Here is a 17,289-nt window from a genome sequence, read left to right as displayed (position 1 = left end):
GCTTGCTTTAAGGAGAACTGAATTGATTTCGCCATACCTCACTGGATGTGGTGAGTTAAATGATATTGAATCACAATTTAAAGAAGCAGTCATAGAAGAAGTTCATTCAATAGGAAACGTATATAATTACATTACCAAATAATTTTGCTGCATTGCTTTAAAATTCCTTTATAAAATATATGCTATAGTATACCGAAACACACAAAATGTGTACAAATGATAAACATAATAAAAGTCTACGGTGACTGACACAGATGTCGTCACGTATTTGCTTCTTTGCCGAAGTAGATAACGTATTTACGGAACGAGTGGTTTCTCCGTTTAGGGCTACTGTAGAAACAACATGGTGAATTCCATGTAAGGGGACCCGCTGTGTTTGTAGATAGAAATAGCTCATTCTAAGATAATAAAAACATAACGTTTCATTGTGTAATGTCTTTATACACCTCTGAAGACATAGTTACATGTATGTATATTATACTTTGTTTCTTTCAATAGATTTTAAATTACACACAGCACCTGTAAGCCACTCTTTTACAAAGAAGCTCAATCTTAAATACTTCCTTAAATTTAGATCCAAATCACAGATCCTGTATCAATTCATTCTCAATTCAATTCAATTGTGAAGTCATGTTCTTTCCTGCTGTATCTATATTTAAAAAATAAATTCATTCCATAGCAGAAGCTACATCTCTCTATCTCAGTAATGATGGCGAATGAAGCAATGCTGAAAAGATGAGATGGAGATAACTTGAGGCATGATAGGTAGTAAGAAAATTTATTTAACTTCTGATGAAGAAGAGATGATCTTAATACAGTAGGAGTTTGAATGAAGTGTTGCTGAGCTGGAACAAATCTCTCTAAATAAAAATACAGCTGTGAAATCCATTTTCTTTCTGAACCGTCTGTGCACTCAAAACATTGTTTTTTTCAGTTTGACATAGAGATGAGATAGGCAAGTGTGAGTCAAATAGGTTACACAGTCTGATATAACTCAAGTCATCAACCCAAATAATACTGACAGGAGCCTGGTGGCTCATTACTGTGTGACTCAAGAGAACAGCTGTTCTCCAGACAAACACTTAAACATTCATTCTACACTTCTTCACACATACTGTTATAAGTCTCAGAACAGCCTGCTGGCTGAGTGTCACAAGTCAAGTCTTTTTACACTCCTCGCTTGATTTGAAAAATTGATGCTGCAAGCTAATAAAATGAGGCACTTAGTCACAAGACTTACTTTATTGTTAATGTTGTTTTCCTCATTATTTTTTGCCTTTCTTTTTGCTGTCACATTGTCAATAATATGGTACATAACAGCTTTTAACATTTTGGTATTTCTTCTGTTCGTTTGTTCAAAAGAGAGGAGGAATCAAGCCTGATGTCTATATCCCACAAGTTTTGAGGAGAAAAACAACCAAATATTTGAGCATTTTAACAACAAAATTGTGTCAGCTCCGTAATATCTCATGACATGAACCGTTAATCATTGCCATTGTATTGAATTCACCCAAACAGATATTTTTCTTAATATCCCCTTTTCCACAGAAGAAAGAAAATCATATGGGTTTCAATTGACTTGCCTAGTAAAGGCACTCTACTGTTCAATATAAAAAAATAATCTGTGCACTCTTTCAGCATCCACAACTGTCTCAACAAATTTTCCTATTGGCTTATGGAACTGCAAATCTGCGGTAAACAAAGCCGATTTCATTACAAGCTTTGCTAAACATTCTAGTCTCTTTCTTCTTGCATTTACGGAAACCTGGATTAAACCCGAGGACACTGCCACACCGGCAGCCCTCTCCTGTAATTACACTTCCGCCCATGCAGATCAGGGAGAGTCGGAGGAACCGGTCTACTTATCCTTAATGATTGGAAATTTAAGCAGCTATTCTGATATAAATTCTCAGCATGTGACAACAGCTCCTTCGAAGTCTCACGTTCTTACTATCACCCACCCTGTTTAAATTCACAAAGTAGTCATTTACCATCCCCCAGGTCAGCTTGGACATTTCCTGGAGGAGTTGGATGTAGTTCTCTAATACTTCCCAGAGGATGGAACTCTTCTGGTGGTAGCCAATCTACTGGTCTAGCCGATGTTCTCCGAGAGCATTGCGCCAAGCTCAGATTTGCTAGGAAAAGACACTGCTATGAAAATACAGACCAGTATCTCTCCTCCCTTTAATTGCAAAAACCCTTGAGCGGGTGGTAGCTGACCAGCTCCCCTAATTTCTCACACAGAACAACCTCTTGGACAGCAACCAGTCTGGTTTCAAGAGCGGTCATTCCACCGAGACTGCACTGCTCTCAGTCATCAATGCCCTGAGACTGACAAGGTTGGCCTCTAATTCTGCACTCATCCTCCTGGATCCATCTGCCGCTTTCGATACCGTCAACCACCACACCCTCCTGTCGACCCTCAAGACTATGGGTGTCTCTGGAACGGTGCTACAGAGGTTTGAGTCTTACCTCTAGGACAGGTAATTCAGAGTCTCGTGGAGATGTGAGGTCTCTGAGTCAGAGTCTTGTGGAGATGTGAGGTCTCTGAGTCACAGCATCTCAGTACAGGGGTACCCCAGGGCTCAGATTTTAGACCACTGCTCTTCTCCACAAACAACGTCCCTAGGTTCTGTCATTCAGAAACATGGTGCTCGCATCCAATTCAAATCTCTGCTCTTGGCCTACAAAACCACCACTCGTTCGGCACCCCCATATCTGGCTCGATCCCTGACCTCTGTAATAGAACAATGTCTTGTGGTGCCGTCCCACAAAGTGAAAAAAAAAAAAATCACCCTCAAGCAATTTCTCCGGATGTGTTCCACAACTCTGGAACGATATCCCCATTACCACAAAATCAGCGGATTCTGTAGTTGTCTTTAAGAATTGGCTAAAAACACATCGCTTTCCGTCAACATCGGACGCATTAGCACAGTCTTTTACTTCTTTTCTACTTTCCGACCCCCTGAAATTCTCAGCTTGGTATACTGTGGTAGGTTAACTGAGACCGGTTTTACTGCACCTTCTTATGTTGCACAAATTGCTTATATTGTTTCCCCTACTTTGTAAACCGCTTTGGATAAAAGCAACTGATAAATGACTACATGTACATTTTATCAGCTGTGACTTGTTTCAAAGACTTGTTATACACCTGTGTAAAAATATCAGACCAAATGTCAGCACAGAAGCTGTTACAGACCTTTGACATGAGGTGTCTCTTTGGATCAAGGAAGACAATATATCACCTCACAGTATTAATCACCAGAATTTACTGCATGTATTTACAGGAACTCAACATACAGCTCCCTTACTGTAGTAACAGATGGACATCATGGTGACTTATACAGTAGAGGGTATTTCACTCACCTGTATGGCATCTTTGAACTTCTGGGAACTCCGTCACTGCCATCTATCACCTCTTGTACTTTTTCTGTTTTATCTGCCATATTTGATATCCAGTCCACCTGCAAAACATTAAAAGTCACATCGGCTGACATAGTAAAAAAGTCATAGCTGTAAGTCATAGCCATCAGAATTAAAACAAAAAAGCCTCTTGAAGTATTTCACTTTGTGCATAATGAATCTGGAATATAAGAAAGAAAAAATAACGAATTTTTTAAAATGCACCTGTATATGTTGGAAAATTATTCAATATATAGTAGTGGTAACAATCATCTTAACCATAAAAAATTTGTATGCAAATATTCAGAATTTCCTCATGTCATGTAAACGCTGTGAAATATTTTATCAGTTTATTGGAAACATGTAAATACTGAGCGCTTTTCTGAAACAGCTACAGTACAGCTAAGTATATTTGTGGATTGTATAAGTATGCATTAGGATGAGTGCATTTGTTAAAAACTGCGTGTGTGGAACTCTGTGTATGTGTGGATCTCTCGCCTGCATTTGTGAATTACAGTGTGTGCAGGTGCATTATCCTGCTGGAAGTAGCCATCAGAGGATGGGTACATGGTGGTCATAAAGTGATGGACATGGTCAGAAACAATGCTCAGGTAGGCCGTGGCATTTAAATGATGCCCTATTGGCACTAAGTGGCCTAAAGTGTGCCATAAACATCCCCTACACCATTACACCACCACCACCAGCCTGCACAGTGGTAACAAGGCATGATGGATCCATGTTCTCATTCTGTTTGCGCCAAATTCTGACTCTAGCATCTGAATGTCTCAACAGATATCGAGACTCATCAGACCAGGCAACATTTTCCAGTCTTCAACTGTCCAATTTTGTTGAGCTTGTGCAAATTGTAGCCTCTTTTTCCTATTTGTAGTGGAGATGATTGGTACCCGGTGGGGTTCTTCTGCTGTTGTAGCCCATCCGCCTCAAGGTTGTGTGTGTTGTGGCTTCACAAATGCTTTGCTGCATACCTCGGTTGTAACGAGTGGATATTTCAGTCAAAGTTGCTCTTCTATCAGCTTGAATCAGTCGTCCCATTCTCCTCTGACCTCTAGCATCAACAAAGCATTTTGGCCCACAGGACTGATGCATACTGGATGTTTTTCCCTTTTCACACAATTCTTTGTAACCCCTAGAAATGGTTGTGTGTGAAAATCTAAGTAACTGAGCAGATTGTGAAATACTCAGACCGGCCCGTCTGGCACCAACAACCATGCCACGCTCAAAATTGCTTAAATCACCTTTCTTTCCCATTCTGACATTCAGTTTGGAGTCCAGGAGATTGTCTTGACCAGGACCACACCCCTAAATGCATTGAAGCAACTGCCATGTGATTGGTTGATTAGATAATTGCATAAATGAGAAATTTAACAGGTGTTCCTAATAATCCTTTAGGTGAGTGTTTTTATTACATATAGGCCATTTATTATAATTGTTCACCATTAGATACTTTTAGTATAGTAAGAACTGTTAAAAATATCTAGGGTCTGCACTGTTTCCCAACCCACCCCCCTTACAGTACAGACCCTACTTCTAACTCTTAGTGAGACCAAGGGGTGAACTTAAGACCACCTGCCAGGGCACTATTCTAGAATCAAGACTAATCTAAATATACTAAACTAAAACAGGTAGCCAACAGTTCTGCCCAAAGTGCTGCACCAGGAAACAAAAGAATTTAATGGCAAACACCAGATCAGGTGACAAATCAAATGTAATCTCAGTTATGTAACATTAGTTACAAATCGCGTGATCATTTAAGATATTGTTAGTGAGTGATTAGATAATTTTTTATTTATATTGTCATTTAAAAATCACGTTATCATTTAAAATCTTAATCCACATCACTGTGGTAAAGATGAATGGCTTATGACATCATAATAGGCTATTAAAGCCACAACGCCGTGATGTTGTTACGGGTTGCTGGTTACGGGAAATGCTTCTGACGAGCCACACGCAAACTTTCAACAATAAAAGTTGTACTTGATTCATCTTTATTTTAGTAACGAAATAGATCAGCAGACACATGTATTAGATTTTGTATTCTGTATGTAAAAAACAGATACTACATACTATACGTATGCTATTAAAAACGCTTTAGTAACACAAATATATTTGTCACGTGCCTGTATTTAAAGACTGATTCGGTCATCTTATACTAGTGCTGGAAACAGAGAAAGTCGTTGCCTCGGTAACAAACTACAGTTTGTGCAATACAGTCTACTGAATAAAAGTTCATCCAGACGTCTTGTTTTTAAAACGTCACCAGCAACCAATTCAAATTCATAACCATTCAATTAATAATCGTAGCGATGTCATAACCTAAAAATACCCACTCAATTTACTCTGTTAACATTAATATTAACATTAACTTCATGTCGTAAACTGTGGGAGAAGGAGAGAAGTAGAATCGATGAAAATAACTTAAAATTCGCTTAGGACGTTCCCTATCACGTCACGACACTGTGAGGACAAAATAAAGATGGTGATCTCTAGTGGCTGCATGAATGTAGGCTATTTACGGGAGTAGGATCTTCCTGCAAACCCGAAGGCTGCACTTTCACGCATTTCTGGGACCCTAATTGTGTTATAAATATATCTGTATTTTTAAATTTCTTAATGGCAGTTTTTGTTGCTTTTAACTTTTTGGCATGCCAAAGCCCATCGAGATCTTAACTCAACTATTTGCTTTTCATGGCCAGTCTAACTCAAGGCAGGATTTGGCCAAACTGATGCATGGCCATTTGTTTCTTTTGGCTTTAGACTTACCCCACAACAAAGCCTAAAGCTGCTTGACAAAAGACTGTGGAAAAAAGCAATACCAGGACTAAGCCAGAAGTGAAACATGTAAACCGGTTTCGGCCCAGAATTTGATGCTATCTGGGGTAGTTCTGTCTGTCAGTTTCCAACAATCGAATTCATACATCGCTTTGGAGGTTGCTATACATTATAAAATTGTGCTATTTTATTAGAAACCTTAAATCACCTAAAGAATTAGGTATAAGAATATTTCATAGCACATATGAACTTAAATAATTCAAGATTCATTGTTTTTATTAAAACATTCTGAAGTTTTGTTTGAGAACCCCTGCTCTAGACACAGTAATCTGACAGCTATATATAAAAGACTCCAAACCTCAAGGACAACTCTCAACATGAAACCGGCCTGCTAAAATAGTAGCAAGCATATGCTTCGTTACAACACCCATTTTACCGCATGTATCATTAATCTCTTGCTGTACTTACTTTACTAAGATCTGATGACTTATTAAAATCATACCTTCACGGGGCCGTCAGTTTAGCTGGTTTCCACTCAGCGTTGTCTGTGGTCTTAAATTAGCCTTTTTGCCAAACCCTTATTCAGGCATTTTGTTTATACCACATCCACAGTCACTCAGACACACACCCATATCAACTGCAAAGGTCTTCCTCAGGCATGCTAGGCTTCTCCTCACACAGGGTGTGTTGTTACACGTCCAATTATAGACAAACATCTTCACTCCACTAAGCATCTACAGTGGCAATTGATACCGTGTGACCCATAGATACTTGCTCTCTATAGCACACAATGTCATAAGATATTGTTTCATGCATGTATTTAAACAATGTCAACTTTGGTCACACATGGCCACAAATAGTAGGTAGATACAGTATATTTTGAATGGTGAATTTTTTTGTTCGGGAGTTTGCTTCTGTTACTCCCTGGTTTCTCTGAACTCTTATATTATCTCCTCTTTAAGGTCCAATGTATGAAATTTAGTGGCATCTAGCTGTGAGGTTGCGAATTGCAACCAACGGCTCACTCCACCCCTTCATTTCGAAGAACTACGAAGGCTGCCACAAGGCTAAGATGTCGTCATGCTTTTGCTTCTTTGCTGAAGAAGACAACGTATTTACAAAAAAAATTTGTAGGCTTAGGGCTACTGTAGAAACAACATGACGAATGCCATGAAGAGGACCCGTGGTTTATGTAGATAGAAATAGCTCTTTCTCACACTTGGAAAAGATACTTTTTCTCGCTGGTCGCAGCATCGCATCGCGTTTGGTTAGGACACTATTTTACGCCACTTTCAAACAGCTGGAAGGCTTGCTTGACAAAATCCAAGAAGCAGATGAAATCATAGGAGCTGCGAAAGCGTTTTGAAAAACCATAAAAAGTTAGCTTTTTCGAATCGCTCTTGTGGTACTTTGATGTCATCCGCCTGTCAGATCTTGCAGGGCCACATCAAGTCGAACAAGCCTAGAGACTATGTCGCATTCTGTACGTTCACACCACCAGCAACACCCAGCGACAAAGCGATGGGATGTCATTCATTTCAACAGCGAGCCAGCGACTTCCAGCAACACGAGCAACAGTCACCGACAGGAAGTAGGAGTGTCTAGCGAGCGACCTGACAAAGTTGAGATTTGCTCAGCTTTATTCAAATGACGAACAATTTACGGGATCGACTACCAATCGGAGTGAAGCAGCGGACCTCACGTCATCCGTTTCTCGTCAGCTACTTCAGAGTTTGACTTGACTTGGCTTTCATTAATCCCAAAGGGAAATTCAAATGTCACAGCAAGCTAAGCACACAATAAACATATAATACCAAAACAAAAGAAAAACTTTACATAACTTAGCACCATTTTAAGCATCAAGTACACATGCCTCATATTTATACCATCAGAATCAGATAAAAAAAAATCCGGCTAGAGATTTGTCTTGTAGACCGTGCCCCGTTCCGAATTAAACTGCGTAAAAGGCACCTGAAAGCCACCTAAGGTGAGCCTCTTGCAAAAAGCAGCCAAGGGTACCCTGACCACCTTAATCCACCCCTGGCGGCAGCTGCATGCGTTACTAGTGACTTCCGGGAACTATTGAGAGCCTCCATGAACGGCCATTGCTGTGAAATAAACTGAAAAAACTGACGCTACTCTCTCTCGCAATGGCCTGCTTCTAATGACCTTGTAGCAAAAGACTAGCGACACCTAGCGACAGAGCTGCTGGCGGTGTGAACACACAGTGTGTGTCACTTGTCTCTTGCTACGAGATCATTTGAAGGTGTTACTAGCTTTGGTTATCCTACTAAAAGTTTTAACAAACCCTCCAGTAACTGACGAAAGACGGATAGATCCTCCAAACAATGACACACTGAACCTCTCAAATAATCTTATATTTTGATGAGTTATCAGGCTGCAAAATTCTAATAAAGGGACCTTCAAAATAGGAACCATACAGAAAGAGTTTGTGGTGTTTTATTGGGCTGTGGAGAGATAAAAATAAATAAAGATGGATGTAAAAAGACTGTCAATTTAGTGTAACTGTTTATTTTATGAATGCGATAAATGCAAAACATATGATATGATGAGTACATATTAGTTAAGAAAAAATAAATGAAGACCCCTTCAAAGTTGCCTGTGCAAAATTCTGCATAGCTCTACACAATTTACAATGGATTCAACTTCACCTCCCACATCTAAAAAAAAACCACACCCAGTTTGTTCTAATCTCACAAATTAAACATTTAAAGAAACTTTACATTTAGAAATAAACCATAGTTTACAGAAGTTTCACAAAAATATACTTCATGTATGTTAGCAAAACTATTGCGATACACATTTTATTTATCAAATAGGACCAAATAGAAGAGTGGAAGTCTCAGTGCTCCCACCTGCTGTCAGGAACCTGCATGACCTCTCTATTGCCATGTCTTTAAGACAGGAAAATAGGTTTTATTTTATTAATGTGACGAATGCAGACTGCTTTTTGCTTCGAATTTAAAGCTACACGAGTCAAAAAACACCCTAAGTGCAATTTCTTGTTTATTTAAAAGGGTCATATCATGAAGAATCCAATTTTGCCTTCATTATTTTCCTTCCTTTATTTTCTTTATCAAACATGGCATGGAGACTGTAATTAAAGAACATGGCAGTTAGAAACTCAACATAGATTTAAAGCATAGAAATTGTAATAATAATGTATGATATGACCCCTTTTAGGTCTCTTTACTGTTATTTCTAATCTGTTGTAGATCTGATATCTAAATTTATATTAAGGAAATATTAATTTCAATAAATCCAAATTGAACATTCATAGTAATGTTTTCAGGCACTGTCTTCATTCATCTAGAGACACGGTGGACACAGTGGTGCCATTGGCAGTGCTGGCTATAGACGCTGAGCTTCCATTGGCAGCTGCGTCACGAGATTTCGGTCTGGTAATCAACATCTCCTCTTTGTTCCTCTCAGGCTTGATAAGCAGCACATAGACCTTGGGGATGAAAATACAAGCCAGCAGGCCGAAGCTGGAAGCCAAGATGGCAAAGATTTGCACCGCCACCATGAACTTCCCCCGTGTGCTCAGGTAGGCTGGCACAAAAGAGATCCAAACGATGAAAAACACCAGCATGCCAAAGGTCACACTCTTGCCCTCGCTGAAGTTGTCTTCCAACTTTCTCGCCACGAAAGCAAAGGCAAAAGCAATGATAGCCAACAGAATGTCAAAGCCAAAGATGGAGCAGATGAAGATGATGTTTCCAGGATCACATTCTAAGATGATCTTAATGTTCTGGGCGGCCATGTTTTTCACCGGGTGCGGAGGAACCAGGATCAGCCACACGGTGCAGCCCACCGCTTGGATCAGGGTGCACACTATCATTATCGCCCTCTGATGTCTGGGATGTATGGGGTCGACGTCATTCTTCTGCGGAATGGCTGGGGCAATGACAGCAGTGTCCGGACTCTGCTCAGAAGCTGCCGCTGCCGCTTTGGCCTTCTTGGTGGCAGTTTTGACGGCTTTAACCGCTCTGGCTCTCAGCATGAGAAGAGCTGATTTGCCCATGATGGAGGAGAGGACAAGAGCAAAGCCTTCGGCCAGTGCCACCTGGCTGGTCATGCAAGACCACATCTGAGGCTCTCCCAGGAAGACAATAGAACAGAGGAATGTGATGACCAAACCGAACAGCAGTGTGAAGCTTAGCAGAGGATCATTGACCTGCACTAGAGGGGTGTTTAGGTGCATCAAGAAAATGATGGCTACTACGATTGTCAAAAGAGCCCCAAAAGCAGAGATGGCGATAAGAGTAATCCCAAGAGGTTCAGAGAAGTCCAGGAATTCAATGGTCTTTGGCACACACTCATCATGATTTGCATTGGACCAGTCGTCTTCGTGGCATTGGATACAACCTCTTGCATCTGTTGGAAATGCACAAGTGGTTCAAAGTGATCATTTGGCTATTTTATGTCATAATCTATATTTTATCACAGTTTTCATGTGTCTTATAATGCTGTCAGTCTTTCAAATTGCTGTTGGATGACTTTATGTCACTCCTGAGGTTTGACTTTGTTGAAATCCAACAGACACTTGACTGGAATACATACAATATATCTAGAAATGCTCATTAAACGAACATTTGGAATGGTCTTTAATTTTTTTTATATAAATATCCATTGGGTGGATATCTTTGGTCAAACATTACATCACAAGCAATTACAAAATGAAAGCTGAAGCCCATGTTTGACACATAATTTTCATTATTACTGCATGCCTACGTAGTTTTTTTTCACCTTTGCAAGCACTTCCGAAACTGTATATCATGCCCTCACAGAAACACACACACAATGTTCATAATGATTAACTCGTGACCTGTTGTGTTCGAGATCTCGCCATCTGCACAGGGGATGCAGTCAAAGCAGCAAACAGGTTCTCCCTGACGAATACCCATCCTGGTTCCCGGCTGGCACCTTTCACTGCACACAGAGCGTGGCGGCTGTGACACAACAACAGTACACCGGAGAAGCACGTCAGTTTGTTTACTTAGTTTCTTATAGAGATTCCACATGCAACAATGATAAGCAAACCGATAAAAAGTCCCTTTAGAAGAGCACCTTTTTAATCCGTAAATGATGGGAAAAATCTTGTATGTAATCAAACCAAGATGGGATGACTAACAAAAGTATCATTTTATGTTACAATATTTAATTAGCATAAAACTTTTAATGAGCAAATACACATTTATACAACAATTACATGTTATATGATTGCAGAACTACCGAGTTTGGGCTTGTGTTGTGATAAAGTTTGAAAGGTTGTTTCTTGTACAAGTTAAATTAATGTTTTGATTGTCAACCGCACAAATAATAACTATGAATTATTTTCATATTGTCAATGGTGTTCAGGGAGATTTGTCGGGACACATTATGTAACCTACTCACCTCCAGAATTTCATTGTTCCAGATGATAGAGGTGTTGTCGATTGTCAATCTCTTATCTATGGGCACTGTACCATTATAGTAACCTATGGGGTGATATGTAACCCCACCCTCTGAATCACTCTGCCAATTTAAGATTTCATAAAAGCCTTCCACATCGCCATTATTGAAGTATATCTCTTCTCCGGTGTGAGGGACTATGAATCTGAGATTCTTCAGGTAGTACATCAGCTGAAGAGAGGACACAAGACGACATGAGTGAGACATGGAAAACTATATTTTAAAATCCGCCAACAAACAAAGAATTGTTTCTGTAGCACATCTGGCAGAGCACTGTTAAAATTGCAAAGGTCATAGGTTTGAATCTTAAAGATGTGGTTACATGCTATTTCATGCGTTGTGACTTCTTTACACTGTTAAACGCGCTGGCTTCTCATGCTTAACATGCTAAACTTGTTAAAAAATGAGTTGGACGTATGAAGTAGTATTTCTGTGCTCGATACACACCCCCAGCACTCCGACTTGTTTCGGAAAGTTTTTTAAAAGTTTTGTAAAAGGGATCCCATTCCTTTTATTGGCCATTCTCCCGGAAAAGCACGCCCACACTGAGCGAAAGACCACGCCCACGCGCTAGTGTGAGAGAAAGACCACGCCCACGAAAGAGCACGTCTATCAGCTACTACGTGCTGTAGTTTAGTCCCCCCTGCCCCTCTCCAGCAGCTCGTATTTTTCCGGAAATAATCGTACAGCTGTATCTCTTTTATAAATCGGATCAAACTAAATACTCTTCGAAGATACGAAACATACAATACTATGTACTCAAGATTAATATGAGATTCGCAGAAACTGTGTTTGTTGTTTCTGTTCCGCAAATGTGTGTTACATTTTAAAGCTGCAAAATGCTTTTACCTCTCTAGCGCCATCTCTGTATGAAACATAAAATTCTAGATTATTTGACATGCTTTTCCTTACGTGTTGAAAAAAACATGCAAAATCCAAACACAAATTATAACTCCTTATTTTAAGATTACACTTGCGAATCAAGAGGAGTTAAGACGAAATTTTTCTTTACCATATTTGACAAATAGGTAACTTTCATGTTATATATTGCAGCTTTAAACACCTATAGCAAAAAAGTTACAATATATGATGATTATTTTAGTGCTGTCAAATTAATTAATTAATTGATGTTTGAGTTTATATAATATGTGTGTGTGTGCGTGTGGGCATGTACATATATATATATACTGTATTTATTTAAGAAATATGAGTAATACAGAATCTATCTATATTTATATTGTAAGAATGTACATTGTATTTAAACATACGTATGTATGTAAATATTTGTTCTACACATGTATGTGCGTGCATTTATATATATATATATATATATATATATATATATATATATATATATATATATATTTATAGACACCACAAACATATATTATAAAAACAAACATTTATTTTGTAAACCACACATATTTAGTTTTTTGTTAGCTTGATTTGTGTGCTTGTTGTTTTGTGTTTTACCTGCCAAGGCTCAAATTTATCAATGTTAGCACAGCTGCCGCCATCAAAAGGACCTTTCCCTGGTACACAGTGCTCCAGATTATGCAGGGCATGTGCCACAGCATACACAGCTTTATATACATTGTACGTAATCCTCAACTGTGACACGTCTGTGAATGTATTATTTAACCTGCCTAACATCTCCTTTCCATTGCAGAGGCCTTCGGGAGCTAATCTTACATCCTGAGCACTTGTGATATTCCCTGATTCTCTGGCCATTCGGGCATTTCGCATTGCCTTTTGATAACTAAGAGTACAGTTAAAAGCTATCTCCCAAAACTCTTCTGTCAAAGGGTCCTGATAAGGATCGATCTGCAGCAGGTGCTCTTCCAGGCGGGGTATTGTGGCTTTTCTCACAGCAAACCCGATCGTGCCGCCCAGAACGGGCAGAATATCGTGGTGTCGTGAGATGGCAGCAGATGTGACCCAGGCCTCGCTTGCAATCCACGTGCGATTGGTGACATTGTTCAAAAGCAGTTCTTTCACCAGGGGGCTCATATCCACATCAGAGGAAAACACCACAATGATCTTAGCCGTGGAGTCCAACACAGTCCGAACAATGCGCTGGATGGCCTCTGGGCTGCTGACCTTGGGGAGGGTTTCAGAGAAGGATGTACAGACCCCTGCTTCTTCCACCAGCTCCTTGAACCTCTTAATGCCATATTTGCCGTAATCGTCTTCGGCTGCGATGGTACCCACCCAGGTCCATCCAAAATGAAGCACCAGTCGCGCCATGGCCACAGACTGATGCTCGTCGCTGGGTATAGTGCGAAGGAAGGTGGGGTATTGAAATCTGCTTTCTAAAACTGAGCACGAAGATTCGTAGCTCATCTAGTAATGTGGAAAGAAAAATGTTAGTTTAAACACCCAAACTGATTTGTTGTGACTTCTTGGCTAAAACTATTATATTATATAGCAATAATATATAAAAATATAGATTTTAAATACAAAAAAACATCACAGATCAAATACAGCAACAATTGAAGGTGACCTGTGGGAAATAGTAGAGGCCCAGGATCCTGGCTGTGGCAATAGAGAGATCAGAGCCTCCAGCCCCGATCAAAGCCGAAAGTGGAGGACCATCTCCACATCTGTAGTTGGGCACAGCCTCATCTTGGCCTGTCAAGAAGGTTAGGGTCCCCTCCACAGCTTTGGAAATGGTGAAGCAAGAATCATAGATGACATAACCTAGATCAGTTTTGGGTAACAGATCGGTCCTGGCGTTGATCTCTTTAATGGCAAACAGCATGGTCTGAGCCCAGCGGAAAGTACGGAAGTTAAAGCTGAGGGGGAATTCGCACATTAGAATTCAATACAATGGGCAGGTTTCCTACATATAAATGAATAACAGTCCTGGATGGAAAAACACTGTAAATATTATTTAGTGTTGTTCTTTCAATCGAAGACTGGAATCATTTGTGAGTGTAAACACAGCTTTAAGGAATAGGTCTCCCAACAATGGCTCCCATACTCCACAGTAGTTATAAAATGACTATGGTCAAATCAATGGAGACTGTTTGTGGGTGCAATATTCCTTTAAATATTTTTTTGTCATTACTCAAACATGTAAAGCCTGGATGATGTTCTCTTTGTTTCTTTAACATGGATACAATAGACACATTCTAAAGAATTTTAAAGTCTGCATGTTGAGTTCTCTTGCATATTGTGATGTATATTTAAGTTAAATGTTTTCTGGAATGAGGAAAAAATATATGGTAGGACCAGATTTTGTTCTTTGGGATTGATTGGATCATTGAAAGTTAGAACCATGGTCATTGGACAGTCAATATAGCCCCACCCCTGTGCCGAGATATTCGTCGTGTAGAGAAGAGAATTCGTTTGAAAGAGACATTTTGATAAAATAAATTATGAGGTCACATAAATGTAAACAATAATGACCATCAGAGATAAATTATTTGTAAAAAAAACACTGCAAAATTAAACAAAGAATGGTCTGTTTTAATTTCAAGGTGACTAAACACTGCTCTTTTGCATACAGGCCATAAGGGTCAATGTGTTAAATGTTTGAATATGCAAAATGGGGAATGAGATATTAAAGAAAACACACGAAATGTGACCATGTGTTTTTGCACATGTAATAAATTGTTTTTAAGAATAAATAAATTACACCATAAGGATTTGAAACAAAATATGTACGTTGTGATAAAATAGATTTACATTTATTTAGTCTTCAAGTGTCTCTAAATGTAATACATATTTTCTTGCATATCTTGATATGCTTGGCAAATTAACTTTATGATCTTGTAAATAAATCGCGTTTCTTTTATAATGTATTAATATACGGTCAATATCAGGTGACTGGGGATTACCAATGTAATACCAGTTGACACCAACAGGAGTATTGTAGACAATTAACTTCGTTATTAATTATGTTATGTAATGAGTTTATGGAAGGCACCAGTGATCTCTCGGGAGGCAAACCTGCAATTTTGATAACAACAATGATAAAGAAAATCTGTATGATTGAAAGAACAATCCAGAAAATGCAGTGAAATTAACATTAAATAGTGTCCGAATAATGTGCATTTCATCATAAGCCTTCCAAGTCAGCAACTACATAAACAAGCATATAGTTGTAAAAAGGACCATCCTATTATTTCACTACTCACAACTACTAGACAGTTTTTCTGCTATCTGAAATCTTTTTTATTGTTTCATAAAAAGTGTCATCTTACCCCTCACAATCCGAGGACTCTGGGGCGTTTGTGGTGTTGCTGTTAGTTGAAGCCAGGCGATTATGTATAGGAAACATACCGCCAATAACCACTGTCTTCTTCTCCACATCCTTATATCCGCTCAGATTGAATTTGGCTTTGAGTTTGCAGCTGGCCTCAGCATCAGTCGACACACAGAAATAAGAAATAACACATAAAACCAACAATAAGCGTTCTTTCGAATTCAGTCCGGCTAATTCCATTTTTAGGGTAGGAACAAGACACTGCTCTGAGGTGCAAGTGTTTGGAGAAGGGCAGACACTGTAGATTACTGACGCTCGAGTTCCCAGCATCTCCACTGGGAACTCAAAGGATTGCATAAGACAACTTCATAAAACATACTCTGAATGTGGATTCACACACTGACCATGTTAGAGTTTAAATAAACTATACATATTACACAAATATTATACATTGTATACTACAAGTGAACCATTACCTATAATTTCTTCGTGTGGTGTTTGGAGTCTTATTCCAGTAGCATTTAAAAATGCTCTATTGGATCCTGTTCAATAGATAACACACAGAACACAATACCAGTAGAGACCATTAGTTTACACTAAAACCAATTCAATTCCCATTATGAGCATTAAATCCATTAGAATGTTTGTGATATATTGGTTTTTTCAGCATAGCTATTATCAGTTTAGTGTGTCTTTAAAATGTATCTCTAATTTATCTATTAAAGCAATACAATTAAAGTTCTCTTTATTGAAATAATGAACACGTATAATCTGTATTTAATCTTTTTTTATCTCACCATTTAACAATTGGGTACATTTTTTGACGGTTTGGGAGAGGTGCTACCAGGTGAAGATGATATAGGCGAACAACACGAGCAGTACCATGGTGTGGAATTAATTGTGATGGGCGTGCATCAGCTTGTTCAATGGCAGCACCAGTGCTTGAACCTTCCCTGCCATTTACCTCCGTAACAGGCAGATACTGTATCTTTAGTTACCTTTGGGATGTTGCTGTTTGTGGATGTGCTTGTCACTACATGTCCTTCCATCAGCACAAAGGCACACACCTGAACCCCTTTCCCAAGTGAAAGACAGAAGACCATGCAGGCTCACTGCAGAACACAAACAAGTGCCTGTCATTGTACACAATGTCTACATGAAAGAAGAACATGAGTCTGTACTTCTACAAACAGAAATACTTCAAGGTCTCAGAGTATGGCAGTAAAGATTGAATGAAACAAATATATGTACAAAATCTAAATCTTTAGTTAAAATCTGAAAATGCACGGAAAAATACGGAAATACGCTCGAACTTTCAGTTCACTGGGACTATAAATGTCTTCTTTGTTTGGTCACTGTTCAGCTCTCTAAACAGTAACTCTAGCCGTCTGACATTTAATTGCCAAAATTTC

The 17,289-nt window shown here is 39.1% G+C and overlaps 1 protein-coding gene across 1 annotated transcript; it reads right to left on the bottom strand.

Moving 5' to 3' along the window:
• Positions 1 to 9,514: 9,514 nt before the first annotated feature.
• On the bottom strand, positions 9,515 to 16,117 carry vmn2r1 (vomeronasal 2, receptor 1; the record flags this gene model as incomplete). The annotated part of the gene is made up of 6 exons (XM_079465979.1): positions 9,515 to 10,590; positions 11,042 to 11,165; positions 11,611 to 11,838; positions 13,141 to 14,010; positions 14,171 to 14,462; positions 15,876 to 16,117. The coding sequence occupies 6 exons, from the start codon at positions 16,115 to 16,117 to the stop codon at positions 9,515 to 9,517; spliced, it is 2,832 nt and encodes a 943-aa protein (XP_079322105.1).
• Positions 16,118 to 17,289: the final 1,172 nt, after the last annotated feature.

The sequence above is a fragment of the Barbatula barbatula genome (genome assembly GCF_947034865.1).
Source record: "Barbatula barbatula genome assembly, chromosome: 10".
In the NCBI taxonomy this organism is placed as follows: domain Eukaryota; kingdom Metazoa; phylum Chordata; class Actinopteri; order Cypriniformes; family Nemacheilidae; genus Barbatula; species Barbatula barbatula.
The sequence above is the reverse complement of the archived record's forward strand: the minus strand, read 5'-3'. Positions and strand labels throughout refer to the sequence as shown.